At 44.6% G+C, this 26062-nt stretch overlaps 1 protein-coding gene across 2 annotated transcripts in view; it reads left to right on the top strand.

Annotated features, from left to right (window-relative positions):
• FUBP3 (far upstream element binding protein 3) overlaps positions 1 to 26062 on the top strand; it is a 62768-nt gene that overhangs the window by 23123 nt on the left and 13583 nt on the right. The window contains exons 3-13 of one of the 2 annotated variants that reach the window (XM_025170356.2): positions 3999 to 4049; positions 4528 to 4558; positions 7420 to 7469; positions 8905 to 8976; positions 9940 to 9997; positions 13211 to 13373; positions 14264 to 14362; positions 16328 to 16429; positions 18805 to 18907; positions 21365 to 21465; positions 22755 to 22896. In XM_025170356.2, the coding sequence (XP_025026124.1) occupies positions 3999 to 4049; positions 4528 to 4558; positions 7420 to 7469; positions 8905 to 8976; positions 9940 to 9997; positions 13211 to 13373; positions 14264 to 14362; positions 16328 to 16429; positions 18805 to 18907; positions 21365 to 21465; positions 22755 to 22896 (972 nt within the window). Of the gene's footprint in view, positions 1 to 3998; positions 4050 to 4524; positions 4559 to 7419; positions 7470 to 8904; positions 8977 to 9939; positions 9998 to 13210; positions 13374 to 14263; positions 14363 to 16327; positions 16430 to 18804; positions 18908 to 21364; positions 21466 to 22754; positions 22897 to 26062 lie in introns of both variants that reach the window. The other variant, XM_007433983.3, reaches the window with a different exon arrangement.

The raw sequence follows: 26062 nt of genomic DNA, 5'->3' as shown, positions 1-26062 counted from the left end.
AAATAATTTCAAGTTGGATGGAGATTCTGCTGGAGAAATATTGTCCACCTAATGCAGAACTCTTTTGTGAAGAGGCAGCACAAAAAAAAAACCCCTTCAGCTTAAGTCCCATCTCCAATTAGATGTGAGTTTCTTTGGTTACTCTGGGCCTCTTACAGTTTCTTAGTCTACCTCCCGGGACCATTGCACATTGTGCAAACACTATATTTGTGAGCCGTGGCTAAAGCTAACCGTGACTTGGCACAGGGAATAGAATCAAATATTTAAGTTTCTGCCTTGCATCAATCAAACATAATTGATAACTTAATATGGAAAAAAAAATGATCTAACCACACACACAAAAGAGTACAGAAGTTCAGAAGAAGCCATACTGAAATACCTGTATTCGTTGATAACCTAGGAAGAAGAATATTTGGTGTGACAAATTCTTCTCCCATGTGCTAATTTCGATCAACTTTGTTAACCACAGACATACACTCGGACATTCTTCAATCAGATCCCCTTCAGAATATGATCTGTCGAGTCATTGGTACTCTCTGAGTTTGGTTGTTTGCTTGTAGACATTTTATTACCAAACTAGGTAGCATAATCAGTGCTAGTGAGTGTTGGGTTTGCTCCCTGTTTATATACAGTAGCTTGCCCTGCTGGTGTTGGTGGGGTGTGGTTTTCTCCTTGGTAGTTCCTTGATTAGGTATTGTCTTCTGCTTAATTGTTTGTCTCCTTGATTCTGCTTGATTGTTTGTCTAGTGTTAATCCCTGCTTATCTGACAGACTCAACCACAGTTTCAACCGGGGAAACTGTGAGCATCCTAGACCAAGCCAAATCCAAAAATGCGAGGGAATTCCTGGAAGCTTGGCATTCAGACAAATCAGCCATCAGTAGGCACATAGAAATAATCGATATTTACACACCATTCAAAAGAGACAACAGAAAGCTAAGAAGGAAACAAAAAGACCAGAACACATCCTCTCCAGCAACCAACACCCAGATAAGCAGGGATTAACACTAAACAAACAATCAAGAACTCCACAGTTCAATTCTGAGCTACAGATATTCTCTTCTATTAGTGTACAGTCTGTGCTGGGGGTGGGAGTGGTATCTGGAGAACATTAGATTTGCAAGGCTGCTAAGTTAAATTCACGACTTTGGGTTTCCTGGCTATTCCAACAAGTTCCCTGTTCTGTCCCAAATTTCTTTTATTAGCTTAATCAATAGCTAATCAGTGTTTCTTCAACCAGCAGAGGAATGAATGCCACAGGAGCAGTTTTCTTTCAAGAGGAGAATTAAAAATATGCAGGTGTTTGCTCACTAAAATCAGGAGCCATATTTTAACAAAGCTGCAGATGGAGAACTGAAATAGGATCATGATCTTGTGTGCCTGTTTATCTCCAACTTGCTTAATCAAAGGCTCATTGAGTTTTTCCTTGGCCACTGGTAGTTTCTTGCATGCCTCAATGTTGTCCTTCCCCATTTTCCACTGACTTAACAAGGGGGCTGTTTCATTTTGGGGGGGCCCAAAAATAAGTGGATAGCTGGATGAGTGTCTGAGGGGAATGTATCTCATTGCAACTTGGTTTGACTGCCCCTCATCTGTATATTTGTAATTGAAATGGCCTTCAGCTGATTGCTAGATCTGAATAGCCGCATTTTTATGTAATGTTGAGCTAGCACTGCATCCGTGTGAGCGATGTGAACTATACTAGGTATTTTGGTAGAATCTGTTCTGTGTGAGAGGGAAAGTGCCTTGGAGATCTCTTTCTGTGCTTTTTTTTTATGTGAAGGGGGAAACCTTTCTGGTTGGGCAAATTGGAGTCAGTGAAGTTGTGGAACGCAGAGGGGGCAATAACTTCTGTAGATGGCTAAGACTGCATGGGTGCTCTCCAAAAGTGTGAGTCCACCTCCAGAATCTCAGTTCCTTCAAATTTGAAGTCCAAACATCTGGAGGACATCCAGGTTTCTGAAGGCTGGACAGAGGAGTGTTTGTCTTAATTTCAGAGTCAGAATCATGTGCTGAGGAGAGGGTGAGGGAGAGGTGCAATTCACAAATCATCAGATTTGTTCAAAAGAGTCTTTCCCTATCTGGATGCTCTATACATCTGTGGACTTCAACTCCCAGGATTCTCAGTGATGGCCACGTTGGTGAGAATTGTAGAGGTCAAGCTCACACATTTGAAGACCCATTTGTTTGTAAAAATTACTTGAAGCTATATAGTGATTTTACAGCAAGTATTTAGGAGGACATTCTCAAAAGTTGTTCTCCAAAAGGTAATGTCTGGTGGCAACATTTAGCATTCCCAAACAACTGGAATGGAAATTATGATGCAGTGCATCTGGAGCAGGCCAGGTTAGGGAAAATTGGTTTCAGCCAGAGGTGTACAACTTCAGTTGACCTAAGAACCCCTCTCCCAAGGTTTATGGTCATGTCAGGGGCTGAATTCCAAATGTGGGTGGGGATTTTAAGGGGGTACCAGTATGTTAAGACTCTGAAAGATTTATAAAACTCATCTTGCCCCTTAATATATACCTGTAAAGCTTTCTGTTCTAGGAATGTTTGTATTTGAGAGAACATTCATAGCTGACATTTCAAGAGATGAATATAATGTGCGAGTGTGTTGGGTTCAAGATGGTAAAAGGGTGTACAAATAAATTGTTTTCTGAGTTGAGCTGTCAGTTCTGTTCAGAACATCACCTTGTTCCAATCAGAAACATCCAAATAATTTGATTCAGATCATCTACTTGAAATGTTGAATCCAATCAGTTTGATTCAACAAATCAGGTTCAGAAAAAGAGTGATTTTGTGCATGTGCAAAGGCAGTTGAATCAAATAGATTCTGTCTGATCAAACAGTTTGAATCATTCCAGAAATTCGATTTGACAGTTCGATTCACTTTGAAAATTCAATCGAATATTCTTTGATTGAATATCTAATTAAAATGGTTTCCCATTCAATTGCCTTACTTTCTCTCTCCGGAGTTAATGATAAAACTAAAAAAGAGAGAGAGAATTTTTTTTCTCTCTCAAATGGATTTCATTGTATTTATTGCTTTCAGAGTGATTTAATTGAGGTATAATGCCAAACTGGATTGTGCCAGCTGTACTGTAGAGATCAGACAGTCACTTGAGCTTAAAAATAACAATAAATTACATCTATTAGTTCTCATTTTTCTATTCCAGCCTTCCCCCCAAAGATGGGATTCCAGATAATCTTGGATTTCAGGTGCCATAATTCTCATCCTGCAAGGAGATTATAAGAATTGGAAGTGCAACACATCTGAAGACTAATAGATTGGGGAAGAATTTCCAGAAACACCATTGTAACCTTAATTAACTATGGTTTGTTAATTCAAATCTCCTGTTAAGCCACATTTGCTCTGTCAATTCAAATGTAGCATCAGACCCAATTAAACTCTTCAAGTTTACCCGAGAGACAATTTTGAATTGAGTCGATGAACTAATTTGGATCTCACTGTGGTTTATTATTCAATGAAAAGGTTGCAATGTAGTTATTTCCCCTTCCCCTTAAAAACCCAGCTTTAAGTCAGGAGCGGTCACTTTTTAAAATAGTTTATTAAACACGGTTAGCCCTTTGTCCAACTCCAACAGAATAGTTAATAATAGTTTCCAACAAATCTGTGTTAAGATTAACCCATTTAACTGAAAGATGAAGCTGAAAGCATCCAGGTTTCTCCTTGTAGTTCCAAGGCTGGTTGTGGTTTGCTCCCGGTACAATACTCTTATGTTTTGTCACCATAGAGCGGTGTCCTTGGAAGACATTACTGAGCGCAGTCCGTTAGTTTTATGTGATGCTTTCTTGCAGTTCAAATGCTTTTTCATTTCTAACTAGGCTGATGGGGAGTAGCCCATCGGTATAAGTTTTCAGACGAGCTGGGGATACCTGGCAACCTTGCGTATCTCAGCTGGACATATTGAGTAGAAACGTGCTAAGACGTTCAACGGTGATGATGAAGGTTCTTTGACAGCCCTCTCTCTTTAACAGGTCTTCGTGTAAATTGGATCCATGGACCACAGATAAGAGAGAACCAGAGAAGTATGTTTGTATGTCTCTCGCTCTTTCTCTCCAAATACTTTTTCGATTTGACTGAATCTCTCCAGATCTCTTTGTTTTGCCTCCGTCTGTTTTTGTTTTTTTTTAACGCGCGGCAATCCTCTTGATCTTTTTAATATCAGCTTGAATTTGGGGGAGATTCCCGATGGGACGGGTGATACGCTTCTAGAGATTTGGTTGGGGGGGGTGTTTCTCCCATGCTTCTCAGCATGGAAGTGCGGTGGATCAATTTCCTATCCTGCGTTCAGCTGGAGGCTTTACTGCCGGGCTATTGCGGATCAAGACGTCCCCTCCTGTTTTCCGTCCCACGAAACGCATTCATTTCAGTCACTGAATCTAAATTGCTGTTTTTTGCTCCGCTTCTCTTCTCCCCTCGCCCTGATGAAAATGGCCAGATGAAGTTAGTTTATCCATGCTAATGCTTTGATTTTTCTTTTTTCTCTCTTCTCTGCCACAGTAGGTAACCAGTTAGGGGCCCTAGTACATCAAAGGTAAGCAGTGGGTTATGTTTTATTATTTATCGATCACTTGTAATTGTTTATTGATCCGCCATCTGTACTGAAGTGTTACGAAGTCAGAGGTTGAGAACGTGGCAAAACTGTTGGGCAGTTTCTGTCTCCTCTCCCCCTCTCTCTTTTCTAAGCCTTGTGCTTTAGAATATTGTATATTTTGGGGGCGGAGGGTGAATGAGGCATTTGTGGCGTATTAACTAAGAAGCTTGGCTTCAATTAAACATTTACGTGATGCCGATGAGGGGGGAAATGCTTGGGCGAGGTTGAAGAAGGGGAAGAAAATGTCCAGGAAAAAGAATCAGTTGCCTAAAAGAGTAAAACATCGCACAAGTGGTCCATTAGCCACTCTGACCCATGGCCTGGGGACAGAGCCAGGTTTTAAGAGTTCGTTTCAATAGGGCCAGCTGGTCATATTGAGTAGAAACGTGATAATACATAATCCTTCGGAGAGCTATCACCATGCCAATGATAAAACATGGCTTGAATGTCCAGATTGCTTTGCACTACTTCATTAGTAGCTTTCACAAAAGGCAGCAATAGGTCAGGATAAAAATAATAGGAGATGGGCTCGATTAGTGCTAGATATGTCCACTAGTGGCTGTTAAAAAATTGTGGGGGAAAGGGGCTTCTGGGGAACACAGATTTGTGGTGGGAGTGCCGCTGGTATTTTTCCAACTCCACCCCGGCCTGAAGTTAAAGAACCAAAGCTACGAGAACATGTTTTATCTAAGCAGTGTTACCCAACTCTGGCAACTTTCAGACATGTGGGCATCTTAGCGTTGGTTGTACTAACCAGGGAATTCTGGGATTTGAAGCCCACACATCTGGAAGTTACCACAGTTGGAAAACATCGATCTAAGGCTTTCTAGTGACCATGTGTGGGTGTGATTAGATGTGAACCTCCAGGTTTTGGGGTCACAGCTCAGTTTTGAGGTGGTTAGAATCGCTTCACTTCCATGAATAGAGTTTTCCTGATCATCAAGAAATTCAAGGTTGACACTCTTTTCTGAAAGAAGAGGAGAAATAAAACCAGGGTCAAATCTCTTTGTTTGACTTGTTCTGGGTGGTGGAATTTTGAATGTTTCTTTTTTAAAAAACCCTAAGCAGATACTTTGATACTGCTTCCTTCGGTCATCAGAAATCTTGATTTTTTAGAGATTTGGGAACTAAAATATTTCTGAGCAGGACTGCTAACTAAGGAACAGACTTCTTTGGAGGTTCCAAAATAAAAACTTAACATGTAGCTTCCATACCTTTGTCCATAAATACGTTACTTGGCAGTTGGAATGCAATACTTTTCAAGGCATTAGTAACAAGGGGGACTTAAAATGTGGTGGTGGTTCCTTCACTTCATACTTGAAATACTCCATTTCTGGATTCTAGCCACTAGGTAGACCTGCAACTCCCATAATTCCCAGTCAGCTTACCCATTGGCCAGCAGTTCAGGGTGGCACCGTGGTTAGGAAAGAGGTCAAGCAGGTCATTCTAACCTCCTCCTGCTTTCCTCCTGCCCCTGTATTTGATATAATGTACTGAATCCATACTAGTTGCATTCTATAGGTTTCTAACCATGTTTGTTATTTCTTCTGTATGCTTTTTATGAATCTCCAAGTCTTCCCCAAGAATTCCGATGTCCCCGTCTGGTTCTCAGTGGCCCTGTTTGATTCCTACTCTTACTTATTGTTAGACATTCTCAATTACTTAATCTCTTTAAAAGAGTAAGGTAATTTACTTGCTTCTGGAGTAGTAATTAAGCCATGTTGGCTGCAAAAAACAATATTTATTTATTTATTTATTTATATTTCAAATTTAGTCACTGTCCATCTCACTCAAGAGTGACTCAATATGGTATCTTATAGCATCTTAAAGACTGATGTGTGTATTGGGGGCAAATACACTTATGTACAGACTTTATAAAATTATGGACTGCTATGATCATAATGAGCTTGATGGTCTTCAAGGTGCTGCAAGACACTTTTATAAACAAGTGAGCATTGTTGCTTCTAAAGGTAACAAATCTAAGGTGGCTAGGTGTCTCCTGAAGGACTTCTTCTGAACTTGCTGTGGACTTACTAGTTGTCCCTGCAGTTGGAAATTAGGATGAGGTGGTGATAAATGTTGTGTAGAAGCAATTGCTGCATTGTTCTGGCCAAATGATGACCATTCCTAAATTGGATTCACACATTATGCTAAATCTTAATGTTGTTTGCTTGTTTGTGATTTGACGTATTTTCTGATCCCAGTCAGTGTGGTTTGCAAAGAATGGCTCATGGCTGAGCATGTAGTAGGAATCCAGTTAGTTATGATTTGTTTGATAAGCCAGGAATAGTCAACACATTTTCTTCTGTGTTTTGGGTTGTTGGGGGGAGGGTCTCTGAAAGCCACACGATGTAGCTAATGATATATAGATAAAACTATATCTAGTTTTAATAGAGTTAACTAGGCCAAATTTTTAACCTCCTTTGGAGATTCTGGTGGAGAGTTTCAACTGAAAATAGCTTTGTTAAGTCTAGCAGAAGTTTTAACTTACCTATTTTCATTGTTACGTCTAAGCAGTGACAAAAAAGAAGGAATCTTCTGCTTCTGCTCCATCGTCTGGGGAAGTCCTCTAGAAACCCCAACCAGCAGGATCCACTGGGGGACACCAGGTCCCCACAAAGACTAGAATGCTTACAATAATATCAAACCCGTTTCTTCACTTTGCATCATGGCCTAGTTGTACAGTTTCCCAGATGTTGAACTCATACCAATTCTAACTCCTGGCTACTACAGCTAATTTTCCAAACTTTGATATTCTGAAGGCAGAAACTATGATGCATCTTCTTTCCTGTTCTCTTCAGGGCGGTAATAACCGAAGATTTCAAAGTGCCTGACAAAATGGTTGGATTCAGTAAGTATTTCGGAGGAGGTAGCATTCAGCATTCTACAGAAAATCAATTTGTCTTCTAGCAGATAGCTGCTTTCTATCAGCTTTAGTTGCAGTGGCACAGGAGCCATTAACACAGCTGAGGACATTGCAATTGTGGGACTAGAAACTTTTAAAATCACTTGAGAACAATTTGGGGTGGGAAAGCACACGGCTGGTAGAGTAGTGTGTATGTTGGACACGTTGGCATGGTGTTCCCATAGGGGTTGTGCTTTGATCCCTGCTGTCTTGGGTTTCCTTGCCAAACCATGGTTTTTCACAGGATTGCTTCATAAATCTTTTTTTTTTAATGTAGCAGTCCTTTGAAAAACCACAGTTTGGCAGGAAAAAAGGAGCCATCAGATTGGGTCAACCCAAAACCTCCAGTGGTCCAAAGTCACAGTGGCGTTTCCTAGATGTCTTTAGGCCCTGAAAGCAAGTCTTTTTTTCTGCAGGGGCTTCCCCACAAGGGGTTTTAGATATACAGATGCCTAAATATTCTAAGCAGTCCCTCCAGGCTTCATCTCAGTGTGAACCTGTCCAGAAATGATCTTCAAGAGAAGCCCTCTTAAGGATTTTGAGTTGGTGCATTGTGTAGAGGGAACTCAAACATTGACCAGCCATACACTGGGAACAAAGCTGGAATATGTTTGTTTGGGAATAGGATATTGTGTGAATGCAGCCACTGTGTTATGATAACCTGAGAGTAGGGCTAAATCTGTTGTGCAAACCCAGCTTTGTTGTTTTCCAAGGTTCCCGACATTCATTAAACAAGCCTTGATCAGGCCTTGCCCTCAGGATTTCGTACTAAAAAGAGTGAACCAAGGAAAAGGAGAGAAAAGGGAGGAATTCTTTAAAGCCAGAATTAAGGAATGAGCGGCCAGTGGGCTTTGATATCCAATCTGAGCCAAGCAGCTCTTCCTCCATGGTCTTCCTTCTTGGATGGGAGCCCTTGGCCAGTGGTGGAAGTTGCATACGTTACCCTGTGACTCAGGGTTGGATAAAAACCAAGGCTGTTAGAACGATCATTTATTTCTTTATATAAGATTTAGAAACTGCCTGCCTCCAGGGGCTCTTAATGTTACGACCTGCAGCATCGTCCCCTCTCCTCTGCTCCTGGGGATCAAGGCACATCCATTCATTGTTAACGCTCTTAACAGAGACAGGATCCAGGATCTGGGAGATGGAGAGATAGGGGAGAAGAACAAAACAGAGGGTCTGGGGAAATGATGTTTCATCTCCTCTTCCTGGTCCCCGTTCTTCTGAAAGCAGGGCTGATGTAACCAGGAGCTGCTACTGCTGTGAACTGATTATGTGCAGAATATGAATCATGCAGTTGCTTACTACTCTTGCTGCTGCAATAAAAACAAACAAGAATAACAGTAACAGACACGTTCTGATGGTTGCTTTATTTTTTCAGTAATCGGCAGGGGCGGCGAGCAGATCTCCCGGATTCAGACAGAGTCAGGGTGCAAAATTCAGATTGCACCAGGTAAGGAGGTTTTTGGGGTGTAATTTGTTTCTTGCTTCAACCCATTCCCTCATTTATAGAGGGCAGCGCCCGAAAAGCCCGTATCTGCAAGCCGGCCCCTGATTCCAGGGCTACAGCCGGGCTCAGGCATCAAACTGGGCCATAATGCGATTGTTTTGGTCCTGGTTGAGTTTGTGGGATGTGGAACCATCTGTCATGATTTATAAACCATGTTCTGTGGCTTAGCATGGCGTTCTCTCACCTGAGCGCCCTCCAGCAGCTGTTACTGAACATTCTGGAAATTTTAATCCACACATCTAGAAGGTGGCTTGTTGGGAAAGCCAGCTTGATTGTGCAATTCTGGCCAATCATGGCTTATTAGCCCAGCGTAGCTTGTCACGACGGAGGAACCCCATCCACTTGTCTTTTATCCATGAACGAAACACTCTCACAGTGCTTGAGGAAGGTTCCCCTGTCTTCCCTAACATCAACAGCCTTGAAAAGAGTGCCTTTGATGGTCATAAAGCAAAAAAATTAATAGATAAATCTGGGTTTCTGAACTGATTAGGGTAGCCTGTGGTCCTGATCTCTGTTAAGGCCCATTAAATGCTCCAGTCACTTCCTTCTTCAGAGTCTTCCATTAGCTACAAAGCAAAATATCTAAGAATCTCTTTCTCTCCATAGACCTCTAAATGACCAGCCCACACTGACTGCAGGAGTTGCCTAAGGGGTATTGCAAGCAATGAATATTGCTAGGGGAGGCTCTGAAAAGTAGATCTTCTACTTTTTTCAGTGAAATTTCCAGTAACATTTAGTTAAGATAGCAAAGCCACGGAACTTGGGTTCGCTGTTCCAAAAGAGGGGCCCTTTAGCCTGGGTTACCTGCAGCCCTGTCTAGAAGCCACCTTTTCCTTTTTAAACAGGAAGTTGGCTGGTGGCAAAATGGGCAGGATCCGTTGACGTTTCTCTGTTTTGTCTTGGCAGACAGCGGTGGGATGGCAGAACGGCCTTGTATGCTCACCGGACCCCCAGAGAGCATTGAGTAAGCGTTTAAAGCCAGTATCTGTGATTTGCTTTCACCCCCTCACCTCTGTCCTCTTTCCTCTCTTCTTTTGTTTTTTTTCCCCTGATCTATTTTACTTTTCTCCGTGCTGGCTTGAACAAGCAATGGCGTTTGCCAACGGCGTATTTGCCAGGCTTCGAAACTTTCCTTAAAACAAAACTCTGCAGTTTTGCCCATCAGAGATTTCTCTTGTTTTGGATCCCTTTTTCTGTTTCTCGACATAGACGCTCCTTCAAGTCCTGTATAAAAATGTATCACCAAGCTTGCTTCGTGCCAAGGGAGGTTGGATGCTAAGCGCTGACAAGGTTTAATCCCTCCCCCAATCAGATTTGGAAAAGTAGGCCATAAGCGCAATCAACTGGCTTTTATTGCAGTGAATATTTATTCCACATAGAATGCCTGGAGAATAAATCTGCTTCTTCCTTCATTTAAAAATCAAATTAATAATCGTACCAACTCTGGTGTAGTTGCTTGGAGGAGAGCTCCAGGATTGGAAGGGTGGCTTTTGAGAGAGAGCCCCATTGTTTTTTGTTTTTTTTTTAATTGTCAAAATGCCACCCACCCCTGCTTTTTTTTTTAGTTGTCAAAAACCCGTTCCTTCCATCTCTCCACTAGCCCTCAATCCTTTGCACTAGGTCTTGATAAGATAAGTGTCAGGAAGAACTTCCAGATCTTGAAGGTCTTCATTTTAATGAAGGTAGATCCTGCTTTTGGGCAAACCAAGAGATGGTCTTCCATTGGTGCCTAGAAGGAATAAGGAAAGAGAGAGGGGCTGAGTAAGACCTCAAGGAAGAGGGGGGCCCTTTCTGTTGAAGGGAATTCCCTGTTTTGGACCAAGGGCTATGCATGAGTGGGTGTGATGGTGGGACCGAGTTAATGTAAGGTCACTGAAGTGAACGCTAAGTCATTTCTCTCCATGCGTTTAATAATTTCTGCCTCCCTCTTGTCATGTTAAAAATTACAACGCACCAGGCCCAGTTGGAGAGACAATAAGAGTTGCTGCAAAGGTGTTGTGGGCCTGTATGGAGCCCAGAAGCCACCAGTGGGGATGGTGGTGAGGAACTCGTGCCCCCTTCCCAACTTCATTGCCCATCAGAGATTAAAGGGGCGGGCTTTAATTCTCTAGTGCCATCAGCTCCCTTCTTCCTTCTCTGTTGAAAGGGGGTCCGGAGAAGGCCATCTCAGCAGCAGGCTGGATAAGTACAGAAATGAACCTGCAATTTCTCCTTCCAATAGATTGATCCCAACGTTTGCGTTTGACTGATGCATGCCAGTAAACTCTTCCTGACCACCTGTTGGGGGGCGAAATATGACCGATTGTAGTGTTGTGGCTGTCCTCCTCCCGTCCTTCCCTAAACCCTTCCACTTGGCAGCCCAGCAGGGGGGGGGTTCTGCTCTCTCACGCCCTGTAGAAACTTTAGGGACAGTGTTTCCTCCCTCCCCCTTCTCAGGAGCTGAGTTTGCCTCTCCCAAGCCAGTTTGAGGACCTCTTCCCGCTGGAACCACGAGCCTCAGGCTTACAGGAACCCACTTAACAATATGGACCTGCTCTCTCTCTCCCCCAGCCTTTGGGTAGGTGGGTTTTTTCCAAATCCATCTGTGGGAATCTTCTTCTTTTTTTTAATTTTAAAGAGTTACATTGGGGTGATTAACAAATGTGAAAGCAAATGAACCCTGGAAATTCTGAGACCTAGGCATTGCTTCTTTCTTTCTTTCTTTCTTTCTTTCTTTCTTTCTTTCTTTCTTTCTTTCTTTCTTTCTTTCTTTCTTTCTTTCTTTCTTTCTTTCTTTCTTTCTTTCTTTCTTTCTTTCTTTCAATGACGTTGCTCTGCTTCCATTTTTGAAGTTTGGCCTTAGGGTGGGGATCTGTACACACCAAGGCACAATAAATATGACAGCTTGGTGCAATCTCAGAGGGCCTATGGACATGGATTGGTTTGAGGTTCTGCCGTGGCTGCTTTTCCTGGTTCGGAGTGGGTTCTCCTCTACTCTGACCCATCTTCTGGATAAATGGATGGCTTTAAAGCAAAGGGAGATTTTTTTTTTTTTTATAAAAGCTGCATGATCTGAGAAATGGGGTGGGTGCGTGCATGCATTTGAGTGGGGTGCTGCCTCTATCTGTTTAAAACGTTCTTTGCCCCTAAGTGAGCACCTGGGTTTTATTTGCTTTGGCTATTTTTCACCCAAATCGGCAGAAAAAACATGGCTTGTTGAGTGCTGCATCAACAGTAGCTTGCTGGTGGACAACTGATGTCACAGGGTCCTCCAGCAACCACAATGCTTGCATACCTTAGAACAGGAGGGCGTGAGGATCATGGTTAAGGCACTGGGGATGAGATGTGTCTTTTGTCCTGAGCCACCTGTGACTAAAAGAGGCCACCAGAGGTGGTTTGTCTATCATTTGACTTGATTGGGAAGTTCACGGAGAGTCCTTCCCCATGACTGTGTGGTTATCAAAGCTAAGGGCATTCAGAAAGACCCTCGGGCGACATCACAAAGGACATCCTGGCGCAAAGTTGGAATCTCTCTAGATTGCCAGCAGACCCAGATCTCTGCCCCTTTCTGAAATGGTTTGGAGGCATGGCCCAAATGTGGTGGCTGTAAATCTCCTTCTAGAGCAGTGTTTCTCAACCTTGGCACCTTTAAGAGGTATGGACTTCAACTCCCAGAATTCCCCAGCCAGCCATGCTGGCTGGGGAATTCTGGGAGTTGAAGTCCATACCTCTTAAAGGTGCCAAGGTTGAGAAACACTGTTCCAGAGGGTGAGCTTGATGAAAAAAAAACCCTCTCTCTTTTTGGGAGGTGAGTTGGGGTGGAGTGGAGGAAAAGCCATTGGCCAAATAGTGAGAACCAGTACTTTTAAGAATTTGTTTTGCATGTGGTCACCCGACACTAACGTTGAAGCGGTGTTTGCCATCCCAAATGCAGAGTTGTTGTGACAGTCAGTTACAATCCTTTCTCATTTCTCTTTCCTTTCTCTCCTTTTTTTTCCTCCCCACTAAAAGGAACGTACGTTCTGCATTCCAATGCGATTTCCCCTCTTAGACCCAGACAGGTGGGCAGCGGGTGCCATTTGCTAGCTGTTTTCCTTGAGATTTCTCTCTTTTTTTTCCCTTCCTTCCTTCCCTCCCTCCCCTTCCTTTCTCTCTCTGTCTCTCTCTCTCTCTCTCTGTGTCTTCCCCCTTTCCAAAGACAAGCAAAGCGGTTACTGGGCCAGATCGTAGATCGGTGTCGTAACGGGCCAGGCTTTCACAACGACGTGGACACCAACAGCACAGTACAAGAAATTCTCATCCCAGCATCCAAAGTGGGCCTGGTCATTGGCAAAGGCGGCGAAACGATAAAGCAACTCCAGGTGCGCAGAATCCCACGTCCCGCGCCCTCCCCGTCGCCTGTCCACCCACCCACCCATCATCCCCTCCTGTGTGAAGGACTGACCTGTCGAGAGAGCTGGGGCAGAGAAGGGGGGGAGTTTCTCTATGACCTTGCCCTCTTTTACGAGTTGAGATCCAAACTGTTTGGGAGTCCTTGGAGTCTCCCTTGTCCCTTCCAACGTTCCTCTTCTTGCAACAGAGGTGAGCAATGGATGGGCAGCCAAGGGTCCCGCTATACCGACCGCTGAGTGCAGCAAAGCAGGTGGGGCTACGTCACCTCTGTCACTGGAGTGATAGATGATATATTCTCATTTTTGAGTGTCGCCCATCACTAGGAGCTGCGCAACAGGGCATCGCTCTTCAGTTGGGCTCGGAAAGGCATGCCAAAGCCCCCAAAGGCCCACCTCTACCTTGGCCCTCTAGAAGTTGCCGAATTCCACCTCCCAGCATCCCTCACTGCTGGCTAGATGGGTTGGGGAAGCTGGGATCTGTAGTTCAGTGATGGAGGGGGCTCTGTCCTTCAGCATTAGAATTGCTGCTTTAGCCTCTGCTGCGTTTCTTTGACACCGCCCCCCTGAGAGAACCCTCCAAGAAAGTTTTCGATGCGAAGCAAAACCATAAACAGGTCCCCGCTTTGCTCTGCCTCCCCAGCCCCGTCTGCCTTATATCCAGTGTTCGAATGACTGAATCTCCAGGGCTCCTGTCAATTCCCTCCCTTGCAGCCCCCCCCACCCCCTTGTCCTATTTTTCATAGCTTTCAGGCTTTATTTTTATTTTTTTTATTATTTTTTTGGCATTCCATTTATTCTTGTAGTGTTTTTTCTCTCCCCCCCCACCCCTCCCTCCCGTTATCTGTGCGATGCATGCGTAGGAACGAACGGGCGTGAAAATGATTATGATCCAAGATGGCCCTTTACCGACTGGAGCAGATAAACCCCTTCGGATTACTGGAGATGCTTTTAAAGTACAGGTGTGTATCAGAGGATTTGCAGTCGTGCTGATAAAAAGAGTTCTGGGAGGATTTGGCATAATGGCTTGGTGGGGGGTGCTAGCTTGAGATTATTTTTCTGGCGTGTGTTTGGGGGGGGGGCTTATGGTCCGAACAATCTTCTCTCCTTGTTTACCTCTCGCCTCTTTTACATTAGTAACCTTCCACCTTCCGTCCCAATTGAGTTCGGCCAAGTAAAAAAAGCCAAAGCAGGATGCAAATCTGTGCATCGTGGGGGAAGAAAGATAATGTAGGCTGCATAGTGCTTGCTGAACTATAATACAGTAGAAAGCAAGCTGGGGGGCCCAGCTGTTAGAGCGTCAGGGTAGGACTGGAGAGATCTGGGTTCAAATCCCCGCCTTGCCTTTAGGGTGGATTTTATTTTATTTTCCCCCCTTCCTTTTCTACTGAAATGGCATTTGTCGCCACTAAGCAGGTCATTAAAAACATAGTTAGAAATACAACCAGTGTTTATACACCAAAAGATGTGTATGACATCAAGAAGAGGCTGAGTGTTAAAGCTGGCAAGACAGAGAAGGGGAGAAAAAAACACCACACAGCTATATGCCCGGAAACAGAACACCTTGGTGCTCATGAAGTCCAGAAACGAATCTGGAAACATGAAATGGGATTGCCCCCTCCCCGCCGAAGGCCTGTTTCTGTTGGAATAATGGCCCAACTCCAGAAGAAAGGGCAGAGTGAGAAGCCCTTCGCGGTGTTATTCTGCTGATTAAAATGGTGGGAGGATTCTCCTGTTTATCGAGTCAGAATCTGGACGCCCAGCGTTTCACTGCATTTCTAGCAGAAGTGGCTTCTGCTGTCCAAACAGCATTTGTGCTGTTCCCAGTGTAAAACCTTCATTTCCCCCCACCCAAAAGCCCTTGATTCCAGTCCCAAGCATCATTCCTCAAAATGGAAGAAACCCTGGGCGGGGAACAGGGGGAGAGAAATCCTATTGTCTCCATCTTTTTTTCTTCCTTCAGTTGTCATTACAGGACAAGCTGGTTTTTTTTCCGTTCTCCAAATCAGAAATGTCTTTCCTCGTTTTGCACACGCCCATCCTGTTTCCTGCCTTCCCTCCTAACCCCACCTCAGTTTAACACTTAGAATAACCTCCAGTGCGATAAAAGAGTCCCCTTAATTCTGTGTCAGAAAATATTTTTCATGCCTTCCACTTAAAAAGAGCTAGCCCAAATCAGCTCTGCTTGGGGTATATATAAATCAAGAAACAAGCTGCAACATTTGGATTGCATCAACTTGGAGGCTGGTTCTCCAGCAGAATTATTTCTGAACCAAGGTTTGTAAGATACAGGGGCTGCATTCCCATGACGTTCTATGGCCAAGACGCAGGGCAGATTACATTAATGTTACAGTACCATTTGCAAGATACGCTCAGACAGAGGTTCAGTTCTCATCACCGCCTTAACTGCATTTTAGGCTAGCCTAGAGTCTTCTGCAAACCCCACCAGAACGGTAGGATTTAGGACTGAAGAAACTATAGAAGGCAAATTAAGAATCTCTGTGTTGAGAGACAGACAAAGCTGTAAGTTCCACAGACTCCATGTTTCAAACTTTGATTCAAATGCCAGCCATTCCTGTGAAATCTAGAAACAAAATTAGATCGGTTATCACATCATGCAGCGGCGAGGTTGGACGGATGCAGATTTAAAGTGTGACATTCCCCCCTCCCCCCCAAAAAGCATTCTCTGCTGCTCTGAAGTCTGCAGACGTTTTAAAAAGTGGGCAAAGGAAAACGGCCGAAAAGGCCATGTCTTTTCCAGCCTGAATGTCCTCCAGATGTGAATTCCCAGAATTCCCCAGCCAACCTGGCTTTCGCTGAGAATTCTAGCAGTCACAGAGCATGTCCTGCTTCCCTAACCTGGGAGACACAAACACAGGTTCCCCGTTGATTGACTCTAATCCGGATCCATTTTCTGAATAATCTAGCAAGCCAGAGAAATGGTGCTGGAGATCATCCGAGAAAAAGATCAGGCGGACTTCCGGGGCGTACGCAACGATTTTACATCCAGAATGGGAGGAAGCATAGAGGTATGTGGTTGTCTTAACAAGTTGTGCCTTCTTGCTCTGCAGATAATAATTGGGGGGTGGGGGGTGGGTCTGGGGGAAGAGGGAGCAGAGCTGTGATTTCCCCCGTGGTAGTAGTCGTAGAACCGTGGCTACTTTGAAATCGAATCTGCTTTTGCAAGGCGGCATTGACGCTAGGTGAAAAGCTAACAGATTTTGTCCCTAGCTCTGTTACTGTATATTTCCTGGTGAGGGGTAACGGGGCAGACTTTATTAAAACGAATGCATCTCTTCCCTGGGAGCCCCTGGACGGAGGGCTGGAGGAACAAGAGAAAGAGATAGAATCTCCCTGCAGCTCCTTCTTGGACTAAGCTGTTACGGAAGGGTGCATTAGCCATTACCAGGTGGAGCAGGTGGTCTTACCTTTGTGTAAGGCAGGGTGGGCAATCCCTGGCTTAATTTCTAAATCCTTCTCCAGAGGATTAGTTCAGGGTTGTCTGCAGAGGGTGGGAGGGAAGGGACAGGTGTTAGAAAATAAGAGGGGAATCTCAAGGAGAAAGAAGGGGGGAGTGTCCCCACTTGCTTCACCCTCTGGGGCCACCCCCTACTTGCATCAGGCAGCCCCCAGCGGATGGCCTTAAGGAACAGCTGCCCAACCTTGTTGCAAGGGGTCCTCTAACCCCCAACTAATTTTAGGAGTTACAGTAATGCATTCCCCTAGAATGTGAGTGGCTGTTTTTCATCTATATAATTTTTAATTAGAGATTTTTACCTAAGTAAAAGATAAACATGAAAGTATATAAAGAAAAATTAAGAAAAAAGATAAAAGTGCAAGACACAATACAGATAAAGCAAAAAGAAAAAGAAATCTAAAGACGTAACTTCCAGTCTTCTTTACAGCGGGTACAAACAAACTTATTAACTCTCCTCCCTCTTTATGGTTACATTATTATATGGTTCCCTTCTTCCCATATTCAACCCTTTTTAACCAGCAAATCCAAAAACCACCCTTTCATTTTTTTCTATTTTCAGCACAAAGTCCTTAAAAGGTTTCCAGTCTTTTATAAAAATACTTATTGTTTTATCCCTAACCAAACAGGTCAGTTTTGCCATTTCTGCAAATTCTGCCATCTTCACAATCCATTCCTCCGTATGTGGGCCTTTTTCAATGACCAGAGACCACATATAGGTAGTCCTTGTTTAACAACCATGATGGGGACTGGCAACTCAGTCATTGAGTGAAGCGGTTCCTGAGTGAAACCACGACAGTGCTTACTTCAGCTTTCCTTGGCTTTACAGACCTGCAAAGGTCATAAATGCGAGGATGGGTTGTAAAGTTTCTTTTTCATCCCTGTCGTAACTGCAAACAGTTGCTAAACGAGGCAGCCGCTAAACAAGGATGACCTGAACTACATTTGTGGGATATCCAAGAGGCGCACAGGATGGGTTAGTGATGCCACATGGATGCCATGTTGGTGATGCCAGGCGAATGGAGCCAAGCTTTTCTAGGGGGTTTAGGGAAAATGGGAGTGTTTCCTTTGACTGTGTTAAGTGCATTTTAGGGCTTAGTTTTTGAGTGTTCCCCTTCTTGAAATAGTAAAAAAAGACCTTTTAGTAACTGTAGTCATTCTGGAAGGTACAGAAATGTCATTCTGGGCCTCCGGTCCCTCATCCCAGTCCTAAAATCAACAACTGTGTGGTAGGGTTGCTGCTGAAGTCCTCTCAAAATCTGTGGGTGAACCGATATTTACTCTAGCTCCCTTTCTTGATCGATCATTCACTCATTCATTCATTCATTCATTCATTCATTCATTCGTTCATTCGAAAGATTTATATGGCCGCCCATCTTAAGCAACTCTGGGCGCGGCTCACCACAACAATAAAACCAGTAATTACAAGCAATCATAAAACAGTAAAACAATAAAACAAAAACCCCATGCCTTAATTGACCCCTTAGGAAGACCCACAGCAGGCTCCAGTTGCCTTCATTCCCCACTGTCTGTCTATACAATCCTATCCCAGTGCCTCGGGAAAAAGCCAGGTCTTAACGGCCTTCCGAAAAGCTAAAAGGGTGGGAGCCTGCCGAATCACCCAGGGGGAGAGGGTGTTCCACAAGGCGTGCTTCCCAGGTCCCACTAGATGACAGGATTTCAGGGAAGGGACCTGGAATGTGCCTACCCTGTCCCATCTGATGGGACAGGCAGCTATTCTTAGGGAGGGCGGTCCCACAAATAACCAGGTTCTGTGCCTCATGGAATCTTAACGCAAGCGGCTGTGAGTGATGAAGAAGCTGGCTAGGCACGGGGTGAATCTCTGGCCTTAATGCTTGAACGTGGCTGGGCTTCCAGTGTGGTTCGTGACCCAAGCCCCCTGCTCACTAATTTCCCTCCTCTCCACAGGTCTCCGTACCCAGATTCGCGGTGGGAATTGTAATAGGAAGAAATGGCGAAATGATCAAAAAGATTCAGAACGATGCAGGGGTGCGGATTCAGTTTAAACCAGGTCTGTGGGTCTTTTCCTTGACTGCTTTGTTCCTTTCAGTGGGGCCTAGGTTTCTGGTGAAATGCCAGAGGCTACGTGTGGACAAGATGGTTTAATCATGGTTTAGGGTTGCATTTTATTTATTTATTTATTTATTTTTATCTTATGGTAAGCTGCTTCTCATTGCTCCACAGGATGCACTCATTTTTTTTTTTTTTTTTAGCATGTTGGAAACCAGTATAAAGGAATTCTGAATTAGCTCACTTGGCTGGATTCATAGCATAGAGCAATCCATAAACTTAACTATTTGATGATGAGTTGTGCTGGATGTGATGAGAGGCATTGATTTAATTTGGTTGTGTTGTCTGAGTCTATGCCACTTAGAACCTGTCAGACCGAAGCAACATACATTTCACAGTAATAAATAAACTATAATGTTAACCATAAACTTAACTACAGGTCTGGGTTCACCCCAGGGGCGTCTGCGTTGCAGGTAAAAAAAGGATGGGAATTTGATCCTGTGTTTGCAGCTGCCATCCTGACATTTTGACCTTCCCTGTGGACACCCCTGGGTCTCCCAGCACTCTGAGCCCTAAACGAGCTGAGCACAGGTTAGCTTTGTATTGCAAACCCAGCCATCACTAAGCAAATCATTTCTCTGAAATCTGATTTTGCAAAGTGGCATTAGGTACTGGTCAGGCTTTGTAGTCTATAGCTTTGCAGAAGTTCTCCAGAACTCTTAACCGAACTGCTTACAAATGCCAGGAACTGGCTAGGAGTTTTTTCATGCAAAGCCGGGGGGGGCTCTAATGAATCACATTTCATTGCAAAGCCAGAAATTTGGGGAAAGAAGAGGCATGCTTTATCACGGGCCATGCAATCGGCCAGACTTAAAAATTCAAGAATATGTTTGAATGCCTTAACAGCACAGTAATATTGGCCTCATTTATTTGTTCCTGTTATAAGCCACTTCAGGCATACAAGCGACTCTAACTGACATACGATGTCTTCAGACAATAAAACAAGCAAAAAAATAGCTATAAACAACAGTCTGTATATGTGTTACTATATCAGGGAGAGGAACACCAAGAACCAAGGAATAAAATCTCATTATCAATGTGGGGTCATAAAACTCACCTTGTTGCTGAAACACCAATATTTTAAGGGCTATTCGAATAACAACACGGAGCCATGCAGACTTTTTTTGGGGGGGTGGGGGCTGTTATATTATCTTACAGGGCAGGGTCACCATGAAAAAGCTTCATCTGCAAGGTCCCACAAGGTGACATAATTTTAACAATGGGGCTTTAGTTTATTTTAAGCAGATTACAACGCTGTGCCTCATGATATGGTTATCACTGTTGGAAGCGGGGACAATGCTACATATTGCTTCTGCTATTTTCTTAGATGTTCTCAAATAAAAAGAGAAGGAAGCTGGATATTCAGGAAAATTGTAAAATATGCCCAGGTTAGGGGTGATGGTGGCTTCTTTCGAGAATGCTGCTTTTCTCAGGCCAGTGACTCCTGCAGTTGTCCAGAAACGGCGGAGTGAGCCGCCCAGATCATTGGAAGACCTTCCCCTTTTATAGATTACAAGTGGGTACAAAGACAATCTCAGTGTGCTTTTTGGTGGATCAGCCAGGATTTCTTATTCCCAATTGTGTAACCATGGCAGCCTGCCTAAAATAAACTGCTGAAATTTTGAATGCTTGCAATTTGGCAGAAGTGGATTTTTATTAGAGGTGCACTCACTGTTTCACATTCACAACACTGGGAGCCAGATACCTTGGAAATCGGTGACATTTTGCCCACCCTTAATTTATATTGCAGTTCTGTGGCTCCTAAGAACGTGGGAATTGCCTTGCAGATGGATTCAGCCAAGAGCCACATTCTGACCAATCTAGTCACCAAGCAGGAAGTTCACATACATGGACAAGAAAGTGATAGTTTTGTTTAGCGACTGGCATTTATGATGTATTAACGGGACAGATTGTCACGGAGAAAAATCTATGTGGTCCCTAAGAGTCAACACCGACTTAATGGCACATAATCAGTCCATCAACCCCTGATTCAGGAACTTGTAAACAACCCTCAAAACGAGAAGCCTTGGTGACTTACTCTCCATTAATTTATCTAGTCCTCTTTAACCATCCAACTAAGAGTTTACCACCGGCTCTGAGGGCAGCCAGTTCCATAATTTAAATACATGTTGTGTTAAAAAAAAAAAGTTTCCTTTTATTGGTCTAAAAAAAGCACTCTTTGTTCTATCTCAGTGGAACTGAAATTATTTAATTCCAAGTATGTTTTGGGAAATCTCAGAGTCTTAGTTAAAATGTAAATGAGGAAGCAAAACAGTTTCCCTACATTGTCCTTCCTCTGGCTTTATGGTGAAACGGAAGTCCCATAGATGGGGAGTGGAGGACTCTCTACCTTTTCTTGTATTGTTTAATTTGGGCTTTCCCTCGCCTTGTTCCACAGACGATGGCATTAGTCCAGAACGAGTTGCACAGGTCATGGGCCTTCCTGATCGATGCCAGCACGCGGGTCACATCATCAATGAGCTTATTCTCACGGCACAGGTAAGTAAGGATGAGCACCATCAAGCTTAGGGACACCGCGGGGCAAAGCCCAGCACTCACCTTTAAGCTGCTCTTGACTGAGATTGAATTTGTCTTCTAATGGGGGAGGGGTGCAGTGCTAAACCACGGCACTGTTTGGCCAAAAGAATGGACCTGACCTGATGGCCATGGGACTCCGGTTGGAGAAGGCAAGCCAATTACTGAATTAACCCCTTTTTCTGTAGACAATGTGTGAAGCCATATGCTAAGCAAACAGGCTGGATTTGCATCACAGGCAAATCACCCAGCTTGGTATGTTCCACCAGCCTGGTTAAAGGCGCTGTCTGTAATGGTATCTGGGAATGACCTCGGGAGATGGAGAAGAGCCACAGCCAGGGGAACTGTCGGAGAAGAGGCAGCTGAGCCTGCAGGAGGAGACGTGGCAAACGTCTCAAAAGGAACCCTCCTTAGTTTCTTGGTGTGTAAAGGCAAGGGGGGAGAGAGGTCCTTTCGGGTCCTTTAAAGATTTATGTCAGCCTTGTGAGGTAGTGCAGGCAGGAAGCAACCCCAGATGAGCTAATTCTATTTTATTGTAAGGTTGCGATAACAGAATCTTGCAAGTCTGAAGGGACATTTCTCCCCCGTCCCCTTTATAGCCCAAGAAACTAGGGAGGGTCCCTTCTGAGATGTTTACCAGGCCCACATTGCTTTTGTGGGCTAAGTTGCATTTTATCCAACCATCCCCCTGGCTGTGGCTCTTCCTCCTGTCTCCCAAGGTGATTCCCATAGACCATTATGCTGCATGAACACTGCTTGCCAACAAACTTGGTACAGCCTTAAATGCCCTTAATTATTCCCCAGGCTGGTATCTTCTGATCCTTCTGGGCGCCTAGCTGGACAACGTTTGTGGAGATCAGCTACTCTAGGCCTTCTTTCAGACAGATCTTCCCTAGTTCAGCAAGTGCCACAATGGGGGGCAGCTGGGACTATCCACCAGTGAAAGTCGCCTGGCTGCATTCGTGCAACTTGGTTTTACGTTGCCGCCTGAATCCAGCCTTCGTGGAGCTTAGGCTCTTCCATCACATTTTGTAACGCAGTTCTCACTGGCTGCCTTGGGAAGATGGTTGACTGTTTTCTTTGAGACATCTTTAATTGGTTGGACATCAGGAAATATTGGCTAATGATAAGAGCTCTTTCCCAGGGGGTCAGACTCCCTCGAAAGATGGGGGCCTCTCCTTCATTGGATGCCCCTAAACAGACTTGGCCAGCATTTCCCGTGCGGTGAGAGGTGCTGTGTTCTTCGCTTGCAGGAACGTGACGGTTTTGGAAGCCTCACCGTCACTCGGGGGAGAGGGCGCGGCCGGGGAGACTGGAGCGTGGGCACGCCCGGGGGCATGCAGGAAATCACTTACACGGTGCCCGCTGATAAATGTGGCCTGGTGATTGGCAAAGGTGAGTCCCGGCGGGGATGTCAACATCTTCCTGGTGAACTGGCGAAAAAAGTTGGTTTCAGTCCTTGCAGCTTTAACCAAGGCAGGTGTTTGTCCCTCATTCAATCCATAGAGATTTCCTGATATTTAGAACCTCCTTCCTCAACTTCTCACTCTCCCGACTCCACAGCCATTCCCTAGTGGGTTTTACTTCTGGCTGGGCAACAGCCCTAGAGAGTTTTCCAGGAGTTTCCCGGGCGTCTGTTGCAGAGGTAGTAGCTGAACAGCCCCTGAATGGTGGCTAACGGTCTTCTTCCAGATCCAGGAGTGGGCAACGTAAGGGCCATCCCCAGCTCCTTTTTTGAGGTCTACAGAACTTCACAAAACCACGGTACAGAATTCAGACCCGGTAAATTACAGGCATATGCAAATTTAAAACTAACTGCTGTTAAGTTTTTGAGAGGCTTTATGTGTATCCAGTTTTTGAAACCCTGCCTCAAAACACACACACTGACACACAATCCAGAAAGAAAGGGAAGGATATTCCCACTCCATCTGATGGGAGCATCTCAGCTCCATCACCACCACCCCCATGATTATCAGGGACTGGAAAAAACGTGGGATAGTGGCGTCTAATTTCAGATGTGATCTTTAGCAGCAGGAAAAGTTCTCCATCCTTGTTTTCAAGCCCCCCCCCCCATCCTCTCTCCCTAAACTATCTGTCTTAGTTCCTTCCCACCTCCTCCACTTGAAAGTCAAGGCCTTACAATTTCTTGGAGACAGACATCAAGCTTAGAAGGATGAGGAACTTCTGTCAAAGCTCAGAAAAAAGGATCCAGTCCCAAAGATGATAGATAGCGTTTCTCTTCTAGGAAGTGATTCCCTAGGTGGAAACTAAATGCAGCGCAGATCAAAATGGGTGCCACCCAATCCCTGAAGGATAACATCTATTTTGAACGATAGGTACAACTTAGAACAAGCCTTCTCCTGTTGCTGTGGATGGTTCATGTGATTCTACGTCAACCGTAGAACTTGGAACCTATCTGGCACTGAAACAACCGTTGTCGTTGCAATGCCATGTGCCTGTGTCAGTGTCCCACTCGGCCTCCCATTCCACCATTCACAAGTTTCAAATCCTCCAAAGAGGGCTCCTCAAACACAGAGGAAGTGCAGTTGTTCAGTTTCCAGCTCGCTGATCTGTCGAGCGAGCACAGAAGTCTTTTCTGGGGTATGCGTAAGATATATATTCCCCAGATGCGTGGGGTTTTTTTGTCCTCATAGCAGGTGAGCTGTTCTTGAAAACAACTAGCAAATCACCTTCGGAGTTGTACTCCGAGGGACACGCTTGTTTCCCAAATGGTGTGGGGTGAGAGGCTTGAGAATGGCCATTCGCCGGTCAAGTGCTCCCTCTGCGTGCCAGGACTTGCAGACAGACTGCAGCCGCTTCGGGCCCAGGCGGGATTTCCATGATAAACCCAGCCATCTTGACAGCTAACGTGGCCAGCCGCCTCCTTGTCACAACTGCTTTTAGCCCAGTTTGATTAATTGCTTTACAATTTTGTGTCCAGCTGTGGGCCCCCCGCTCTGGCATTTTCTGTTCCCCGTCAGGTTGAAGAAAGGAAGACTCTTCTTGAATAGCTGTCTATAGACAAGCACCATGTGTTAAGCGGGTGACTGGCTTCGTGAAAGAGGGTGAATATTTTCTGGGACCGAGTGGTCTGATGTGGGCTAGTTCTCTTTCTTCGGTCCTCAAATCTTTTGCTAAATGAGAAGAACCTGCTCTGAAAACAGTGAGAGGTTGAAAATGATATTTCCTCCATTCTGATGTCTAGGGTGTGAGATGACTACTGTATTAAACTTTGATTCTCATCCAAGAATTTCTCCATTAGATCCAGCTGAAATCTGCTCTCCTGTAACCAAAGTCTCGGAAAGATAATCTTGATTTAGTCTTGGCAATGAACAAGGTTTCATTCTCTTACCTGAATGTCCTTAGGGGCTTGGAAGAGAACAATAATTTCTGTCCCAGCTTACTCTACAGGTAGTCCTTGACTTACAACCACAATAGGGACTGGAATGTTCATCATTAAGCAAGGCATCATGTGACCACACCCAATTTTATGACTTCTTTTGCAGTGGCCATTAAACAAATTACAATGGTCGTTAAGTGAATCACAATGGTTGTCAAGTGAATCACATGGTTGTTAAGTAAATCACATGATTCTCCATTGATTTTGCTTGCTGGAAGCCGGCTGGGAAAGTTGCAAATAGCGATCGCGTGACCCCAGGATGCTGCAATCCTTGTAAATACATGTTGGTTGCCAAGTTGAATTTCGATCATGTAACTGCGGAGATGCTGCAACAGTCATAAATGTGAGGACCAGTCACAAGTCACTTTTTTCAGTGCCATCGTAACTTCAAATGGTCGCTAAATGAATGGTCATAAATCAAGGACTACCTGTACTCCAGTTTAAATCTACACATAAAAGGAGTTAGGATTATACTAAACCCTCTACTTAGATTCACAAATCACAGTGACTCTGGGCATCACCTGCTGTGCCGCGTAGTGGCCTGATTCACCAAAATACTGCAGTTCTGCAAGAGGCAGAATACCAGTTACACACACACACACGCCCATAAGCAACAAGTTTGTATATTCAGGGTGTGTTTAAGTAAACAAAATCCAGCAGCACGTCAAGCTCCTGCTGCTGCTGCTGCTGCCTTGGAAGTCGTCCGAGCGATAACAAGCCCCACATTTCAGGGCTTTTGAAAATGAGCCATCACTGCGACCTTTGAGACGGGCAAGGGCGTAGAAATGCAGGCTTTCTGCAACAAGGAGCAGGCTGGGAAGGGTTTGGGCACTGCTCGCCTTGCACCAACCTGTTGGTGGAGGGGGTGCCCGGCGAGAGCAAGCGTACTCAGATGCTGAACTAATTGGTTCTCTCCCCATTTGCTGCCTTCACCCCTTTGGCTTTCGTTTCGGCTGGTCACCCTGCGCAGAGTGAGGGCCATGCATATCGTCCCTCCCCGCCCTCTTTGTCCTTGTCGGAGCAAGGCGACCCTCCACTCTTGCGTGAAGCTCCAGCAGAAGAATTGAGTCATTGTAGTCATAGAGGAATCCTTTGTTAAGCAAATTTCATTAAGAGACCGAGGCCGAGACCCTCCGGGTATATCTAAATGTCTTGCTCCCT

Source organism: Python bivittatus, unplaced genomic scaffold (genome assembly GCF_059951505.1).
Source record: "Python bivittatus isolate LINGU-HERP-01145 unplaced genomic scaffold, Pbiv_v1 ctg000160_np1212, whole genome shotgun sequence".
NCBI classification, from domain to species: Eukaryota; Metazoa; Chordata; class Lepidosauria; order Squamata; family Pythonidae; genus Python; species Python bivittatus.
Note: the sequence above shows the minus strand (reverse complement) of the source record. Positions and strands in the feature narration are given on the sequence as shown.